At 28.9% G+C, this 18,431-nt stretch overlaps 5 protein-coding genes across 5 annotated transcripts, besides 5 other annotated features; 3 read left to right on the forward strand and 2 right to left on the reverse strand.

The window, feature by feature from the left end:
• Nucleotides 1–13: 13 nt before the first annotated feature.
• Nucleotides 14–250, reverse strand: TVAGG3_0063930 (N-acetylmuramoyl-l-alanine amidase family; the record flags this gene model as incomplete). The annotated part of the gene is made up of 1 exon (XM_001319888.1): nucleotides 14–250. One exon carries the CDS (start codon nucleotides 248–250, stop codon nucleotides 14–16), a length of 237 nt encoding a protein of 78 aa, XP_001319923.1.
• A 1,886-nt stretch (nucleotides 251–2,136) lies between these two features.
• Nucleotides 2,137–2,826, reverse strand: TVAGG3_0063940 (spectrin binding; the record flags this gene model as incomplete). Its single annotated transcript, XM_001319889.1, has 1 exon — nucleotides 2,137–2,826. The coding sequence occupies one exon, from the start codon at nucleotides 2,824–2,826 to the stop codon at nucleotides 2,137–2,139; it is 690 nt and encodes a 229-aa protein (XP_001319924.1).
• A 2,820-nt stretch (nucleotides 2,827–5,646) lies between these two features.
• Nucleotides 5,647–5,694: a mobile genetic element.
• Nucleotides 5,695–8,183: 2,489 nt separating this feature from the next.
• TVAGG3_0063960 (HID1 family) lies at nucleotides 8,184–10,490 on the forward strand (the record flags this gene model as incomplete). Its single annotated transcript, XM_001319890.1, has 1 exon — nucleotides 8,395–10,011. The coding sequence occupies one exon, from the start codon at nucleotides 8,395–8,397 to the stop codon at nucleotides 10,009–10,011; it is 1,617 nt and encodes a 538-aa protein (XP_001319925.1).
• A 68-nt stretch (nucleotides 10,491–10,558) lies between these two features.
• On the forward strand, nucleotides 10,559–11,296 carry TVAGG3_0063970 (protein of unknown function (DUF3447); the record flags this gene model as incomplete). The annotated part of the gene is made up of 1 exon (XM_001319891.1): nucleotides 10,577–11,227. The coding sequence occupies one exon, from the start codon at nucleotides 10,577–10,579 to the stop codon at nucleotides 11,225–11,227; it is 651 nt and encodes a 216-aa protein (XP_001319926.1).
• Nucleotides 11,297–11,665: 369 nt separating this feature from the next.
• Nucleotides 11,666–11,702: a terminal%2Cinverted (terminal inverted repeat of MuDR-5_TvMULE4 transposon ID:TVAGG3_0063980).
• Nucleotides 11,666–13,169: a mobile genetic element.
• Nucleotides 13,132–13,169: a terminal%2Cinverted (terminal inverted repeat of MuDR-5_TvMULE4 transposon ID:TVAGG3_0063980).
• Nucleotides 13,170–14,442: 1,273 nt separating this feature from the next.
• On the forward strand, nucleotides 14,443–15,261 carry TVAGG3_0063990 (phage tail repeat-like family; the record flags this gene model as incomplete). The annotated part of the gene is made up of 1 exon (XM_051221513.1): nucleotides 14,443–15,261. One exon carries the CDS (start codon nucleotides 14,443–14,445, stop codon nucleotides 15,259–15,261), a length of 819 nt encoding a protein of 272 aa, XP_051106499.1.
• Nucleotides 15,262–15,729: 468 nt separating this feature from the next.
• Nucleotides 15,730–18,431: part of a mobile genetic element that runs on past the window's edge.

Raw genomic sequence — 18,431 nt, forward strand, 5'->3', positions numbered from 1 at the left:
ATTTATTTTTCCACTATCTTCCTCCTATTTTATTAAGTATTCCTTCAGCTATTCCACCAATTGCGTTACCTGCTTGTGCTCCCATCGCCGGATTACCTGCTTTAGTACCTAATACCCCACCTATGATAGTTCCCGCCGTTTTCGCTACTGGTGCCAAAAAGTTTGCAACAGGTTTAATAACCTTTTTATAAACCCAACCTGCAGCTTTCTTAATTCCATCCCATAATTTTTTAAAGAATCCTGCCGCCATTTCTGATTTAATATTAATTAAAAAATATATTTCATCACTTATATTCTAATTTTTATTTAATGATAAATGAAACCGATTTTAAAAATAAATGAAACAGAGGAGGAAGAAATAAATGAAAGTGAAAATGTTCAACAAAAAATAAACGTTGTTAAACCAATTACTGAAATAAAAATTTTTTCATCTGTTGAAGAATTTAATGACTATTATGCTAATAATAAAAAATTATTTGAAGAATTGACAACATGTAAATTGAATAAAATGTTTAAAGTTGATGGATTCAAAATTTCAAAAATAAAAGGGGTGGTTAGTTTGAAATCTATTCCCCAATCAAGAATCACCTCATTAATGAAAATAGATGATTTAACAAAAAGAATAGAAATTATTGAAGAGCGAATAAATCAAATTATTGATTTCATAAATTCAAATAATCATTAGTTTCTAATTTCTTTTTCTCGTTTATGAGGTCTTTGATTATGACTCCATTGATTCCATTCAGGATTTAAAGAATGTTTAATTAATCGCGGAATATCTGACATCATCTATATATAGCTTCTTTTATTTTTTTATTACATTATGTATGGGCTGAGTGTAAATGTCTTACAATTTTGAACATTTTTAAATCTTGATTTATTCAAAAACGTAAGAATAAAAAATAAATTATGTTTAAAATTAATGTTAAAAATAATGATACAAAATCGTTCAATATTGTATGAATTCTTACGTTTACAAAAAATGTCACATAACCCATCATATCCTACTACTAAGCAATAATGAACATTGAAAGAAAGATAATTTCATAAATTACTGAGATACATTAAAAGACATTGAATTCCATTAATGGATAATAAATTTGATGAGAAAGGTAATCTTATAAAATAATGATTAATGTAAAAAGAAAGAAAATGCGATTAAACATTAATAAATATGAAAAGAAAGAGAATTTCATAAAAAAATAAATGACATGGAAAGGAAATGTATTGCATAAAATAATAATTGATATGGAAAGAAAGAAAATTGGATAAAATAATGGTTGATATGAAAGGAAGTCAAATCCAATAATTATAATAATAGATGTAATAAGAATGAGAATACCATAACAAGAATTAGGATTTCATTCAACTCTGATAGATATGGAAAGCAATATAATTGTAGAGATCGATGAATGATAGGAGAAGTATAGGAATTTTACAAACCAATGATTGATATGAAATGAAATAGAGTTTCATTGAACAATGATAGATATGAAAAGTAAATTAATTAGTTTCATATTGATAAATGCACCATGTTCAACAAAGAATCTAACAACATCAACCGATTTCGCCTTTATTGCGATAGCGAGAGGATTTTCTTTAATATCCAAAGAATTTCATAAAACAATGGAATACATGGATAGAATAAGAATTTCATAATACATTGATATATATAAAAAGAAATGGAATAATTTTCATATCTACACCATATTCAACCATTAGTTTAACAATATCAACAGAATTTTGCTTAATTGCAACACTGAAAGGACAATCATTAATATCACAAGAATTCCATAAAACAATAACAAATATAAAGAGATAGAGGATTTCATGTAATATTGATAAATATAAAAATATAGATAATAAGTTTCATCATGATATCTGCACCATGACTAATTAAGAAACTAACAATATGAATTAAGTTCTCTTTGATGGCAATAGTGAGAGGGCATTCACTAAAATAATAATAATTGTTTCAATCAATGAAAGATACAATAAGATAAAGAATATCATGTAACAATGAAAAATATGAAAAGAAAGATAATAAGCTTAAAATTGACATCAGCACCATTGTCAACTAAGAATGTAACAATATCCATAGCATTCGTTTTGATCGCAATAGTGAGAGGGTTGTCACTAATATGAAAAACAAGTAGAATTCCATGATACATTGATAGATATGAAACGAAAATTATTATATGCTTTGTTAATATTTGCTCCATTAGTGAGTAAATAAGAAGCAATATCATAATTACCATAATACATGCTTTCTGCAATTGAAGAAGGAACTTGGCCTAAATTCGATTTAAGGTATTCTGCAATTTCAAAATTATGATAATCCAATGCTATATCGATCATGTTATCAAATGATTGGCCATCATATAACATTTGTGAAAAAATATTTTGATTACCACTTTGAATAGCATATCTTGATGATTCTGCAGTGTATTTTGCACCTTGGTTTCTCAAATAATTGAAACATAATTCTGATCCGTATTTAATTGCGCAATCAAGTGGAGATATTGAATTAATTTTAGAATTAACTTCAAGGTTTGGAAATCCATATTTAAGACCATCAAATTTATCCCAAGCAATATAGTATAATGGTGATTCTTTTGAGTATAAATTGATAATTTCTTCTTTATCTAATTGCGGTTTGAATTGTTTAAATTTCAAGCCTTTATAATATAACAACGATGCTAATCTATCATTATTAGGTTTGATGATGTGCGAAAATTCGGTTGATAATGTTTGATAAAGTTCTGCAAATAATTCAATATCTTTTAATCTAATATTTGAAAAAATGTCAATAAAATAGAAAGCCATTTGGATAGATATTTTGTTTGCTTTAATGAGTCCTATGATTTGCGAAGATATTTCTTCAATATTATTGATGTTGACATCCCATATTGTTTTTGAAGCCAGATTAGGGCTTGCAAATGTTTCAATTGGCTTAATGTTGCTAAAATCTTGGAAATCTTCTTCAGATTGTTGTGCTTGACATTTATATAATTTTATATAAAAAAAATTCCATAGTATTCAATTATTTTTGATTGAAATGATGAATGGCGGAATAAACACGAATTAATCATATGAACCGGAACTCGACTTTTTCGACATATTTAGATCACTTCACGCCCCTATAAAATCTATGGAAAATTTTGAAATTTTTCATGGTAAATTTCATATCAAATGTAGATAGTGATAATCTAAGACACACATCATTATGACATGCAGGTGACAAGCACAAGCATTTTTCAATTAAAATCTGAATCTGAAAAACGGAATCAGCATAATTTTTCTAATCTAAATAGATCTGGAACTAAGGATGTCAATTCGGAAAATTGTTTTCATTTTAGGAGAATATAATTTTCCTTTTCGAAAATTTAAAAAGTGAGGCGCGCAGGATTCGAACTTTTTTAAAAGTTGATTTAAATATATTCTAGTGTGGATTCTAAGGATAATATCATATTTAAAATAAGAATATACTAGTTTAGGTGGTATAATTTTTTCGATAAATTTGAGAGCATGTACGTTTAGGGCATCAAAAGTGTCAATTCGCTCAGCGAAAGCTGAGCTAGCTTTGTTCTCGAAAGAATAGGGAAGGAGTGAAAGAGAGTGATACAGATGTTGACACATTCATATCATTTCAACAAATTTTGATCAAATTGAAATGCAATGAAATTCAATTCACTTCATATCCTTCAGTCAGTACATTGACATCCTTCTACATCACAATGATAACTCGTGCATCAATAGTTCTACAACTAACTCAGAAAAAACAAGATTTTTCCTTCCAGCTTACAGCTTTTAAAAAGTTTCGATGATAAAAATCACTCTACTCTTGTTTATCGATATGTTGTGATAGTAGGTAAACGTATTCTTATCGATATTAATAAAAATATTTTTACGAAAATCTGAACCAATTACAGAGTTATTCATAAAGTTTATGATAACTGTAATTACTTCATCTTTGTTTTATATTTGAATAAACAATTTAATTTAATTTGCATAATTTTTTTTAGTTGAAAGACAGGAAACTTAGTTGAGTTTGTATTATTTTTATCGTTCAATTCATTGTATATGTGAGTGATCCAGATATTTAAGATATTTAGAAAAAATTTATTAATTTGATTAACAAATTTTAATCAAAATAGCAAAAATCTATTTGATAGCTGTAAGCAAATAATAATTTCTATTTCAACCAAAATCACTTATTTTCATCTAAACGTATAAAATTGTCAATTTTATGAGAATAAATTTAAAATCTCATGAAATATAAAGGAGAGTAATATTTTTCAATTTTCTTTTTTTCTTTCTCTCAAATATTTTCTATTGGGAATTTTCTTGAGAGGTAGGGCAACGATAGGTCAAAAAGGCTTCTCTGATAGATTTCCTTGCCTTTTGGATATGCTATAATATATAGCCTAGCATGATAGGATATGATGTCAAAAGTTAGAACATAACTTAGGATCTTGAGAAAAATGAAAAACAAAAATTACATAAAAAAAGAAAAATTTTATCTAATTTGTTTTTTTGGACCGAATAAGTAATTTTATTGAATTTCAATACGACACATAGATTTTATTATTAGTAATAAATATAATGGTTTACTATTAACAAGGAACCTAAACTAATGAAAATTTGATTTCAAATATTGTATATGATTATCATAGATTACCAAAATATATTGCTATTTATGAGGATATAATATTGATTATTAGTAAATCGTATAAATTTAATAAATATACCATGAATATTGAATGAATTTCTTGATTCATAGGGGTAAAACGCGCTTTTATATGATTTAGACAGAGAATTTATGAGATGTAAATAACACAATAAAGGTTTATATTGAATATTTTCTAAAAATAAATCGAAATTATAAAAAACAATACATTTATTCATTGAAACTACTTGGACAAATATGAAACAAGCATTCAGGCAATACTTTTGAGACTTCAACGCATCTGATAATTTTTATATAACTTCACCTCTTATGCTTAGAGTGGAGGTATTGAGATCGTATAAGTATAGATGAGCTCACATTCAGATATGATGTGTGAACTTCTGTTTTCACTGCAATTTTGAATCAGAATAAACTCAAAACAAGAATAAAATGATATACTCACTCTCTAAATGTGTTCGAGATTTAAAGTTGTATGAATAAAACGATTCATCTTTCGAAGCCTCCCATTTAATGAGAGACTTCGAAAGATGAATGTATTCATGTAGATGAAATACTATATATGACCATGTGTGATACTAAAGATATCAAAATGTTCATTTTTAAGTGCAATAGAAGGGTTATCTCTCGTAAAATCTCAATTTAAGGAAGATTTAGAAAGAACTCCTTTCCTAAGTAGATAGTGTGTGGTTTCTGTCTTTTGGTTGATCAGGAACTATGAAATTAAGTCGGACAGAAAGAAGTTCTTTCCAAAACAGACTCCAAATGAGTTGTTCGAAAAGAACTTCCTTCTGTATATGGATAATTGTAGTTACCGCACTGAAGTATGTGATTGTGATGATGGAGTTCTCGATAAATCTAAAATCGGATTAAGATTAATTGAAAACTCAAGTAATTCTTTGAAATCTTGTGTTGTCTGGCACTATAATAACCAAAGAATGAGAATATTATGTTGAATGATGAGTACGTGTGCTCGGCATTCGCCGAGCGAATTGAGTTTAACGTACTATGAAAAGTGACAAATTTGGGCTTTTTTTCCTAGGGTTATGATCTCTTCCTTTCTGCTCAATACGACAGAAATGAAAGAATGAATTTGTACTCCCTAATTGATTACTACAATCTGTATCTATCTTTAACATAGAATTAGCTGCATTGTGATTTATACTCCAGAATTATTCAATTTAAGATCAACCTCGTAAATTTTAATCATATTGCACCAATACTCCTACGTTGAGATAAGAACATGATTATACATACCAAAGCCCCATATTAAAAATCAAAATTTAGCACCTCCATTATGCAACCACATTATTCGTCGCAAATAAGTATATTTACGCATATTATGATGCATATTCACACAACTCGTATACATGAAAAGTTATTAAAATCAGACAAAATTATTGCAATAAGGAAAAAAAAACAACTTTATTATATATGTTAGTAATGAATTACAAATATTTCTACAAAGAATGCTCAATACTTCATATAATCTTCGAATATTTCTTATTACAAGTTAATACATTTTGACTCGAACATGATAAACAAAAGCTGACACGCTGATTACTACATTTATGAAAATATAGTACGTTTCCATTCATCTGTTTACTTGTTTTTGTTGGAATAAAATCATTTTTTTTTTCTTTCATGAAATAAGAATTTTGCTGCGAAAGCAATATCTCTAACAATAATTAATACATTACGTCAACTCTGGAATGAGTATTTATCAAATATGATATCAAAATCAAAAATTAGTTGTTTTTTATGAGTAAAAACGATGTAAATTGATTATTTGACTAATTATCAAATACTTTGATTTTCCAAATTTTTTTCGAAATTGATTTTTTCATGTGAAAATTCAAATTGTTTAATTTCATTTTTGAAATTTTGAATTTTTTTTGGAATTTTGAGTTGATCAATTCAGCAGAATTGATAATGCTATTGCTTTAGGGCATACCACAAGGTGATGAATAAAAGGTGAACATTAACAAATTATTTTAAATCACAAATATCATCCTCATCAACTTTAATTCTAAAAAGAACTGTACTGAATTATGAAAATGCATGATTTACATTATTAAAATCTTTGAATGAAAATAGTACAAGATAAGTTTTTATTCATTTTTAATTAGATTTAAACGAAAAACTACTCCATATTAAAATTTAAGTCGAGAAATCGTATTTTGTTCTTATTTGTTAGCATTTTGTAGACATTCTAATCTTGAATTAATTTGTTACATGATATTATTAACAAATTTAACTGAAAAAATATGTTAATATGGAATAAACCATGATTATATAAGCTATCAATGCTATATATACATATGTAAAAGATTCATATTAACTCAATTAACAAAAATGATAGATTTTCATAAAGGTTCAATCTAGGTTCGTCCGAAAATTTTGATTTTTATATAGAAGACATAGTTTCATATACATAATTAAATTTTCAAACAAATTTGATCATACCATTTATTAAGCAGGATAGTATATTAATTACTATCAGTATAAAAATATAAAAATGATTATATTTAATTATTGCATAATTTAGTCAAAGAGTTATAAGCCTCAAGTGATCGTTATCACCTTCAATGCACGTATACTTTATTGATTCATAGATATTTAATCTATGTTTGACATGTTGTTGTCGTCATTCGTTTTGTTCCCATTCTTCCTAAGTTAGAATTAGAGAATACACCATCCACATCATCTAATTTGGTCCTCAGCGATAGATTGGTTCATTTTGGAGGAGTCCCATCAGACAGTTTTCGAGCACCAAATATCAAATTTTAATGTATACAAATCTTTAGTGATTTATCTCTTTTATGATGAGTAAAAGGTTTCTGCTCATCAACATTTGATTTCCGACATATATGATTTCTAATTGCAATTATTTACTTTCTTTTTATAATCTAACTCTGTGACTCATACCATAAATTAATTATTGGAAAGTGTCAATATGTTTGGCACAACGCATGGCGGAAGATACCAAACCATGCAGGGAATATGATACGTTTAAGATCTCCGAACTTTTTTCCAAAAATTTTCTATCGTTGCCCTACCTCTTTTTCTTGTTATCAAAAAATAATTTTAATATTTGTTTATTTCATTACATACAATAAAATTTTAAAAACTCTATTTCTTCACAAGAAAATTTTTTTCCTTCATATGAAGAAACATTTTGTTCTCCATTTGATGCTGAGTCTAAATCTCGATTTTTGAATTTTCTTCTTTTCAAATTTCTTTTTTCCAAATTAGAAGTTTAATTCAAATTTTCAATAGTTTATATATTTTCTCAAACCGTCTTAGATTTTCTCACTTTTTAGGGATTTTCTCTCAAAATATACAAAAATAGTAATACCAATACATGTGTCTAATATACTTTAAAACCATCGTGATAAAATTCAAAAACGAAGAGTTCTTCTCTCCAAATTTTTTTCAAAATCAAAAAAATGAGATAAAAAAATACGTTTGGAAAATTCATTTTTAGCATTTTAGGAATTTTCTCACTTTTCTTCCAAATTGACATCCTTACTGGAACTCATTATCTTAATCAAATACATAATACTAAAATGCTTTTGATAAATTTAAATAACTTAGTGAATATCTCGGCAAAATTTACTTTCAATTTGGAAAAAGATTCAAAATATCACTTACAATAAGCACGATAAAAGCATATTTGCATGGAAATCCAATTTAAATTTTGAAAAATGGGTCTTTACGAATCAGTTGAGGAGATACCACCTGATTTTTTTAATGATTTACTTGCCACTGACATTAAAATCAATGATCCTATTGTTAAGGCCATCTTATCATCAAGACTATTGACCCATAATAGTTTAGAAAATAATATTTTAACAAAAGTAGCTCAAACGAAACCAAATAATGTACGAGTATTAGTTTATCAAGCAGTATTTTCGATAAATAGAATATCGCAGATACAATATCAAACAGAAATTCCCCAAGCTTTACTAATTTCATGTTATAATGCTCTTTTAGTTTTACAACGCTTTTGTTCATCTGTAGTAACTAAATGGCATACATGGCCTTCTCCATCAACAATGTCATCTACAGTTCCAACCGTATTATTTGATTCCTCAATAACAATCCTCGGCCATCCTCAAATACAAAATGCTACGGAATCTACTCTTCAAGGACATATCCGTCTTGAGATATTTTCAACAATTTTGATGTATTTATTATCACCAAATCAAGAAATCTACGAAACATATCCAAATCATCATTTTTATGCTCTCAACATGTCGAATCCTTTACCAATTATTAACATTGTTCTTAATATAAAGAAATACAGCTCAAATTTTGCCAGAATTTGTTTAATTTTATGCTCTACCGGTTTAGGTTTTTGTAATTCATGGTCAGAACTACTTTCAGACTTTCATTTCTCATCTATTTTTCCTATTTTCGATTCATTACTTACAGCTCCAACAGAATCACAATTATCTTTATCAAATAGTCAAAATCCAGGCATTTATTTAGAGTTATTTGCCTTATTCTATCAAATACTATTATTGCCATACGATATTTTTGAGTCTTTACCTAAAGGAAGGCAATTTGTTGTTTCTGTTTTATTACCTTTGCAACAATTCAATGAAAAGAACTCTTTGACATATTTCCATTCCCTTGCGTTGAGTACATTAGTTCTATTGACATCAGATCCCGCTCTTTCTGCTTCTTTGAATGAACCTTTCACTGGAACTTTCGCATGTAAAAGTTCAGTTCATAGAGGAACATATGCTGATTTATTAGTTGAAATAATAACGAATACAACAGGTTCTGACTTATCAAGAACTGCACCTCTTTTACCAGCAGTTGCCTGCATTATTCACAATATATCAGCACATGTCAAATCTTTTTCATTTTTCACATCAAACAGACTATTTATATTTTTGAATCAGCTCATAGAAAGTGGTGATCGACAAGCTCCTAAACTTGTTCAAATTGTCATTGATGGAATAAACCAAATAATATCAGAACAGTTTGAAAATAACACGACAATATTGATGTTCGTCGTAAAGAACCAAAACACTTTCAAAATTCTGAAACAAAAAGGTTTGAATGTGAAATATATTTTGGATTTCATTGCAGCTTTCAAACACAAAGTAAAACAAAATGGAATTGTGAAATTGGGAACTGATGAAGCAGAAAAAATACTGAAGTCAATGAGTCCGAAACAGTTCATGGATGGTTATGAACCTCCTGGACCGAGAGGACATGTATTCACAGGAGAAATGGCGGAACTGTGGACAGATTGGATGAGAACTTTGGCAATGAGAGGAGATTCAAAAAATTCAATGAAAGTTGAATGAAAAAAAAAAAAACTAAAGTACCCGAAATAAGTTGTAGACATCTTTATACAGAGAATATGTTGCCTATATTGGCAAGAACATACTGATTTGATATTCTGAGATATTATCCAACTTTTGCGTGATTCTCAATCTTTTTGAATGTTTTTTGCTAAATCATGAATTTGGCATGTATTATGATTCTCTATGTTGTTTATAATCATTTTTTGACTTATTTCAGGTACTCTATCTATTTTTATATATGAATTTTTGTTGTTATATTATATACTAAACTTGTTTTTAATTTTATGTTTAATATTGGTAGATTATGGAAGAAAAGGAACAATTCAAACATGAGGAATTTCTTCATATTGAGTTATTTATCTCTATACATGACAGTCTTGTCCATTATCATTCTTCTTCAAACATCAAATTTTGTTTTCAGTCTTAAGACAGTATACATAGAACACAATACCCACACTTATTACATTCTGAATCTCCAATAATTAGTTTTCGTTCAGAAATTTTAATCAAATTTTAAATTTTCGATAATATTATTATTCGAATTTGTCTTTTTTATAAATTATTAATGTCGGGCCAAGACGTTGATGCAAACAAATTCATCGAGTGGCGAAGTAAATACAAATACTACATAGATTCATATCTTGCGTTGTATCAGCTGAAAACGGAAATAGAAGAAGAATTAAAGTCAATTCACAAAATGATTAAAACAGAATTGATTGATTCAAAGAAATTTCTTCCCGCAAATGTAGTAAAAGACATTTTAAATATCATTCCATATAATAATCGCTATACAAAGTCATATTTATTTCTTGCCAAACTCATATCTGATGATTACCATGTTACAGAGGTCAGCAATGTTGCAATTGTTCCAAACTTCCTGTTATATAAAGAATATGGAATTAAATTAGACAAATCTGCCAATTTTAAAGAAATTAAGACAGATAATCTGGACATTCATACAGAAAATTCAATATTCAAAGCAATCATGTATAATGACAAAGAAAAATTCATCTCATTCACAGAACGAGAAGGATTGGATGAAAACCAAAAACTTGTAAGCAATTTATATCCAGATTCTGATGAAAGATATTCATTACTTGAATTATGCTGTTATCATGGAGCAGCTGATTGTTTCAAGTTCTTAAGGATGCCCTTACATTCCATAAAAATACTTGAAATATATGATTATTATTGTAGTAAAACTTTGGGGCTCTAGATCGCTTTCTATGTCGAGTTGAATGAGTTTTAAATTTTCAAAGAAATTCTGAAGAGTATTCAAAAGTGTAAAAATTTAAAAATAGAATAATATTTCCCCTTATTTCTACTAAAATAAACTTGAGTTGCAAGTAAATATTATTATTTCACAATAATTATGAAATTTTCTCTACTTACACTAGAATGCACAGCACTTTTTTGGATTGCCGTTTACAATTTCCAAACAAAGCAAGATATGGGACACAGCAATGTCTTTTGTTAACTATGTTGTTCAACCTAGTTTAGGTACCATATCGTAAAGCTGTGTACCAAAAATCCAGAGATTTTTCCATGAATTGTTAGATCAATATGCAATCATACTTATATTTCTAAAATAATCGAGTTGATACCAATGAATTCATGTTAAATTATAAAATATTGTATTTCATTGGTGAAAAATGAGTGGGGGACAAACTCGCCCATTGTCACTTTTCATTAACCTTAAACTCGTAATTTTCATTATTTTTAATTAACCTTATTTCTTTCCCAATTCCTGATTTATTTTATTCACTTACTATTAAAAGTCACATTTTAATAAAATATAATAATTTATTTATAGCATTTTTTACTATACTGTAATAAAAAATTAATTATAATAAATTAAATGTTTATTAAATCAAATGTTTTCTTTGCAATAATATTTTTAATGTTGAGTAAACAATGTTGGGATCAAGTGTATCATTTTTCAGACCTTTCTGAACAGCTTCAAGCATACTGATGCATTCGACTTTTTTTAAATTGTGTCATTTCTTCGAAATCTCTTGTTGAAACATTTCCGGAATGATCCCACTATCAAATGGGATATTAAGATCTTTGAAACACCTTAATTGTGCGTAAACACGGTCTTGATTTGATTCAAAATATCTTGTTAAATAAGATCTATAAAAATATGATGTAATTTGTTGTGATTTGTTTGGAAAAGGGGCAGAATGATTGTGGGTGTTAATACATTTTTCGTATGTGATACTTGTCATCGGGAAGTGTATCAACAAGGAAGCGACATGGACAATTCGGCCACTTACAATTAAATTGGATTTGATTTCTTTCTTTCCTAGTTTTATATGAATAACTACAACCTGCTTGGATTTCTTGTTGCACTCCATACTTAAGCAACTCGATATATGTGAGTTCGTGATCTTGGATCTGCATTAAAATGAAATGATTTGAAAGAATAAAGAATTTTGAATATATTGATCTTATTTTGATAAGCTTGGTCGTGTTTTGAATAGCTTGGCCATCTAATTCAATTATGATCTTTGAAAATTAGGTGAAATAAAACTAAACATAAATGTAAAACTAGGGATATGAAATTTTGGTTGTACACCACTTGTATGTGCCGGATACCATTGTGTCAAATTTTTTCTGAAATTAACTTTAAAAGTACTAAGTAAGATCATGAGATATAGCAATATATGTTTAAACCAACTTATATTTTGGTTGTACACCACTTGTATGTGCCGGATACCATTGTGTCAAATTTTTTCTGAAATTAACTTTAAAAGTACTAAGTAAGATCATGAGATATAGCAATATATGTTTAAACCAACTTATATTTTGGTTGTACACCACTTGTATGTGCCGGATACCATTGTGTCAAATTTTTTCTGAAATTAACTTTAAAAGTACTAAGTAAGATCATGAGATATAGCAATATATGTTTAAACCAACTTATATTTTGGTTGTACACAACTTGTATGTGCCGGATACCATTGTGTCAAATTTTTTCTGAAATTAACTTTAAAAGTACTAAGTAAGATCATTTATTTTTGCATAATATAATGCCAATATGGTTTCTTTTGATTTTATTTCATTTATAAGCAAATCAGATTTACCCAAAAACTCCACTCCATAAGCGTTCATTTGCGAAATTAAAAAGTGACAATGGGCTAGTCTGTCCCTTTCTCAAAATTTTTTCGAAAATCATGTTTTTTCGAGTGTTTTTCTAAATCCGACAAAGAGTTGATATTAGACCACCAAAGTTATATATGATATGAAGATACCATATGTGATTCTAAATGATGTATATTAATGGAAAAAATATATTCCTGTAAAGAAAAAAATAAGTTTTTATTAATTTGGAGGATTAGCAAGTTGATAGAACTCTCAGAAAAAATTGAGGGCTTTTTAATCCTCGTAGTAAAAAAAAAAAAAAAAAAAAAAAAAAAAAAAAAAAAAAAAAAAAAAAAAAAAAAAAAAAAAAAAAAAAAAAAAAAAAAAAAAAAAAAAAAAAAAAAAAAAAAAAAAAAAAAAAAAAAAAAAAAAAAAAAAAAAAAAAAAAAAAAAAAAAAGGTAGTGGGGCTTCCAGGCACTTCGTGCCTTCTAGCCCTGAAGATGTTTAGTATAAATGAAGTTCTTATATACGGGTCTTCCAGGAGCTTTTCACAAATTATATATGTTTTTCATGTTTTGTCAAGATTTCATCGTAAAGACTTTGTCAAGATTTCATCGTAAAGACTTTGTCAAGATTTCATCGTAAAGACTTTGTCAAAACTTCATCGTAAAGACTTTGTCAAGATTTCATCGTAAAGACTTTGTCAAAACTTCATCGTAAAGACTTTGTCAAAACTTCATCGTAAAATCAGACAAAAATAATGTTTAGGGTAGAAGGTTAGATATAACCTCTTTTCTAACCTCTTTTCTACCCTCTTGAATTTGTCAAGACTTCTTCGTAAATGTTTTGTCAAGACTTCTTCGTAAATGTTTTGTCAAGACTTCTTCGTAAATGTTTTGTCAAGACTTCTTCGTAAAATCAGACAAAAATAATGTTTAGGGTAGAAGGTTAGATATAACCTCTTTTCTAACCTCTTTTCTACCCTCTTGAATTTTCATGAAATTTACACCAAAAATATACTACTAGGGTCATTTACGAAGAAATCTCAACAAAGTCTTTACGATGAAATCTCAACAAAACATAGACAAGAAAGTTCATGAGAAATTAGATGAAGAAGTCTTAACAAAGTCTTTACGAAGAAATTCATGAAAATTCAAGAGGGTAGAAAAGAGGTTAGAAAAGAGGTTATATCTAACCTTCTACCCTAAAATATATTTTTGGGTCATTTACACTCATTTACGAAGAAATCTCAACAAAGTCTTTACGAAGAAGTCACAATAAAACATCTGTCAAAAACCGCTTTTCTGTCACTTTTCAGGAAAAAACATTTTTATTATATATATAAAATGAATTTTACAAAACCACCGTTACCCTTCTTTGGAAATAAGAGTAGATGTAAAGATATTCTATTGAGAGAACTTAAGAAACTACCGAATGGTCTAACATTTGTAGACTTGTTCGGTGGAAGTTTCTATATATCTCATTTGTGCCATACAATATTCCCAGACTCAAAGATTATATGCAATGACTTCGACAACTATATGGACCGTCTCAAACATATTCCAGACACTAACAAAATATTGAAAGAGTTAAAAGAAAAGATACCTATAGGTAAGATGGAACGTATACCATTAGATAACAAAAATACTGTCAGAGAGGTTTTGAAAAAGGCAGAGTATATTGACTGGGATAGTATATCTTCTAGACTATTATATAGTGGTTCTATAAGAGTTCATGACATTGAAACACTTATGTCAAACGTTTTATATCTTAACTATACAAATGTTTTCAAAGAGAACATAGAAAAATATACTGAGGGTATAGAGTTTGTGAGATGTCGTTGGACAGAGTTGTATGAAAAATACAAAGACAAGGAAAATGTTTTCTTTATAGTAGACCCGCCGTTCTATAACACATACGATTTTCAATACCAAGTAGACTGGACTTTGAGAGACTCTTTAGAAACTTTAGACGTTTTACATAACCATCCATGCTTTTACTTTACATCCGATAAAAGTGGTTTGGAAACCGTTATGAGATGGTTAGAGGACATACATGACTATGAGTTTAGATATGATAGGATAGAATATGAGAGAGGTCCTATAAACCGGAAAAAGTGTCACAACAAAGAAATTTTATTGGTAAGTAAATGTGGTTTGAAATAGGACTACTTGTTTTAGGTTTTTTCCATTGTGTCATTTACTTATTTGACGTGGCAGAAAGATATAGAGAATATGAAGATGAACCAATGCCTGCAAATGTTCAGTATATGTACTCGTAAGAGATATTTTTATCTAATATTAAATGAAGATAGTGTTAAAATGGTTCTGACCAAAGAATTATTTTTTTGTATTTCTTTGAGTATCTTAGTGGTTAAATCACCTTATTCTAACTATTTTGGTCTCATTCGTCTATCTTTTAACTGTTTCAAACTTCAATGTTTAACATTTCTGTTCTTACATTACAAATATAAAAAAAGATATTTTAAAAAAACTGTTAATTTTTATTTTTTCTATTCTTAGAAGAAATTCATGAATTTTCATACGGAATTCAGCAAAAAAGATATTTTAACGGGTAGAAGGTTAGCTCTTAGCCTCTTTTCTACCCTCTTTTCTACCCCAGTTATTTTTTATAAGCGTCTTTTACATGGGTACATTGTGAATTCGTGAAAAGTGCTATCTAACAATTTCGTAGCTTCTATTCTTACTGTCAGTTACAATCGAATGTTTTAACTATGCGACAATGTTTCCTTTATATTTCTTCTTGACATCAGATAGAGGAAATCGTCAGCTGTTGGATAGTTTTTGTTCAGAAATGTCAACAATGGTCCCATTTTATCTTCTGCTGGCTTTTCTTGCCTCCCTCTTTAAATCTGCATGTCGTTTCTCATTCTTTCTATTCCTCTTTGACGGGAGATTAGTTAATTTTTCTCATTGCTGCTTTACATTTTTGAACATTGTGGGTTCATTGTTAGCATTGTTACATTGAAATCCTTACCTGCTAGTATGACTAAGGGTCAATTGCTCTCTTTAACTCAAAGTTTGCGGGTTTTATCTGTTCATTCCATATCTTACCTCTTCGTGTCTTTATCTCTTATCTGCCATACACATTTTGCAACTAACAAACAAAGTTGTCGTAGGTCTTAAATCTCCCAGATTTGTATATGTCAGAGATGTTTCTTATATTATCCATATCGCAATCTTTGTCCCATGGACTTTGTGTGTTGCAATGAAATTCCAAAGACAAACTCATTAAATTTAACCTTTTCGTAATGAACTTCTTTATTTTCTTACTTGAGTCGGTTGTTTTTTACTTCTATTCACTCGAATTTCAGGAATAGTGAGCTTTTGTTTTGGATCAGGAAGTTTAGGTAATGCGTAATAATATCCTGGCCATTTCATTAAAGATACTGTTCATTTGTTTTCATGCTTTCCGCACTACAGTCTAAATTACTTGTTTAATAAGTTCCCTGCTTTTAATCTTCTTGGATTTTTTGTTTCCGAAAGTATATGAAAGTAAGGAATGAAGCTTTTCATTTCTACTTAACATTGAACGTTGGGGTTATGCTAAAGAGTTTGGTGCTGTTGTTGCTTTAAATGTTCTTACAATAAAAATAAAAAAATTAATTTTTTAAAAAAACCAACTTTATTTTTTTATTCTATCTTAAGAAATTCATGAAAATTCAAGAGGGTTGAAAAGAAGGGTAGAAGCAGGTTTATATCTTACCCTTCTACTCCTAAAATATTTTTGGGTCATTTACACTCATTACGATGAAAGAAGTCTTGACAAAACATTTATGAAGAAGTCTTGACAAAAACATTTATGAAGAGTCTTGGACAAAACATTTACGAGGAAATTCATGAAAATTCATGCATAATTCAAGAGGGTAGAAAAGAGGGGTAGATAAAGAGGGTAGAGGCTACCTTTCTTACGCCTAAATTATTTTTGGTGTAAATTTCACAATAAAAATAATGGTTTCATTTACTCAGCAGTATTTTATGTACCAAAAACGACCCCAAACTTTTAACTACTACTTTTCTGCAGCTTCAATGCTATTTAAGCGACTTCATATTCTTCTTTAATTCTCTTTTTAAATCTTCTTGTCCATATGGTCTAGTTTCGCTATGGGCGAGGTCTCTATAGAACCAGAAGCATATCTCTAGTTCATGTTTCTTATGTTGTTTTTCGCATGCTTTTTCTAACTTCTTCTTCGAACATAGGTTAGCATTGCTCTTACTGATATCTTCAAGTTCTTCTTCATCTTAATTTCTCATGACACTTTCTTGTCTATGGAGTCCAGAATTTTCCAACTGCTATGCAATATTTGGAGAAGCCACATTGCTATATAGTTTACAAGTCTTTGGGGTCTACATACGTTTCGCTCTAACCTGTTTGTTTCATCAGGAATTCCCTGCATGAACTGGTGTATAACAAGCAACCCGCGGGAATTTCCGCGGGTTGGTTATTTTCTTCACAAAAGCTCATAATAATCTTCCCAGGACTTATTTTCCAACAACCTTCTAAATCTTTTCTCTAAATCTGGACATATCTTTTGTTGCATTTATATACACTCATCTGTCTCCACGTAGACTTCAATACCTGTTGTAATGTGTCCTTTTGTGAATGTTCGTGTCCATTAGATTTGTGTTCGTGAACGTTTTTTTGCTTCGACTGTTTCATTCAGTTTACATAAATAATAAAAAAATATTTTTGGCTTTAACCGTCGGACAATTCGTTTTGGTGGCTTAAACCGTCGGACATTGTCTTGAAACAGTACAATATTGTTCTGAAGCAGTGCAAATATTGTTCTAGAAAAGTACAAATTATTTGTCTTGAAACACGTGCAATATGTTCTGGAAACAGTACAAATATTGTTCTGAAGGCAGTGCAAGTCTTGTTCGTGAAAAAGTAGAAGTTATTGTTTCTGAAACAGTACAAGTATTGCTTCTGAAAAGTACAAGTCTTGTCTGAAACAGAAAATTTTTTCTCACAAATTGAGAGCTTTTACGGGAAATTTGTTCTTGAAGAAGTCTTCAAAAGTACAAGTTTGTTCTGAAAAGTTACAAGTATTGTTCTGAAAAAGTACAAGTCATTGGTTCTGAAAAATAAAGTCTTAGTAAAAAGTCAAGTCTTGTTCTGAAAAAGTACAAGTTGTTCTGAAACAGTACAAGTATTGTTTCTGAAAAAGTTACAATGCGACAACATCGAGCCATTAGAATGAGGCAATTTACCTTATAAGAGATAAATGAAGTTGTTAGCAGTATTTGGGCCAAGGACAAAGCCAACAAGTTCCCTCGGCTTCTGGTGTCTGGAAGAGGTGCGCTGAAAATCGAAA

This window comes from Trichomonas vaginalis, chromosome IV, assembly GCF_026262505.1.
Source record: "Trichomonas vaginalis G3 chromosome IV, whole genome shotgun sequence".
Classification (NCBI taxonomy): Eukaryota; Parabasalia; order Trichomonadida; family Trichomonadidae; genus Trichomonas; species Trichomonas vaginalis.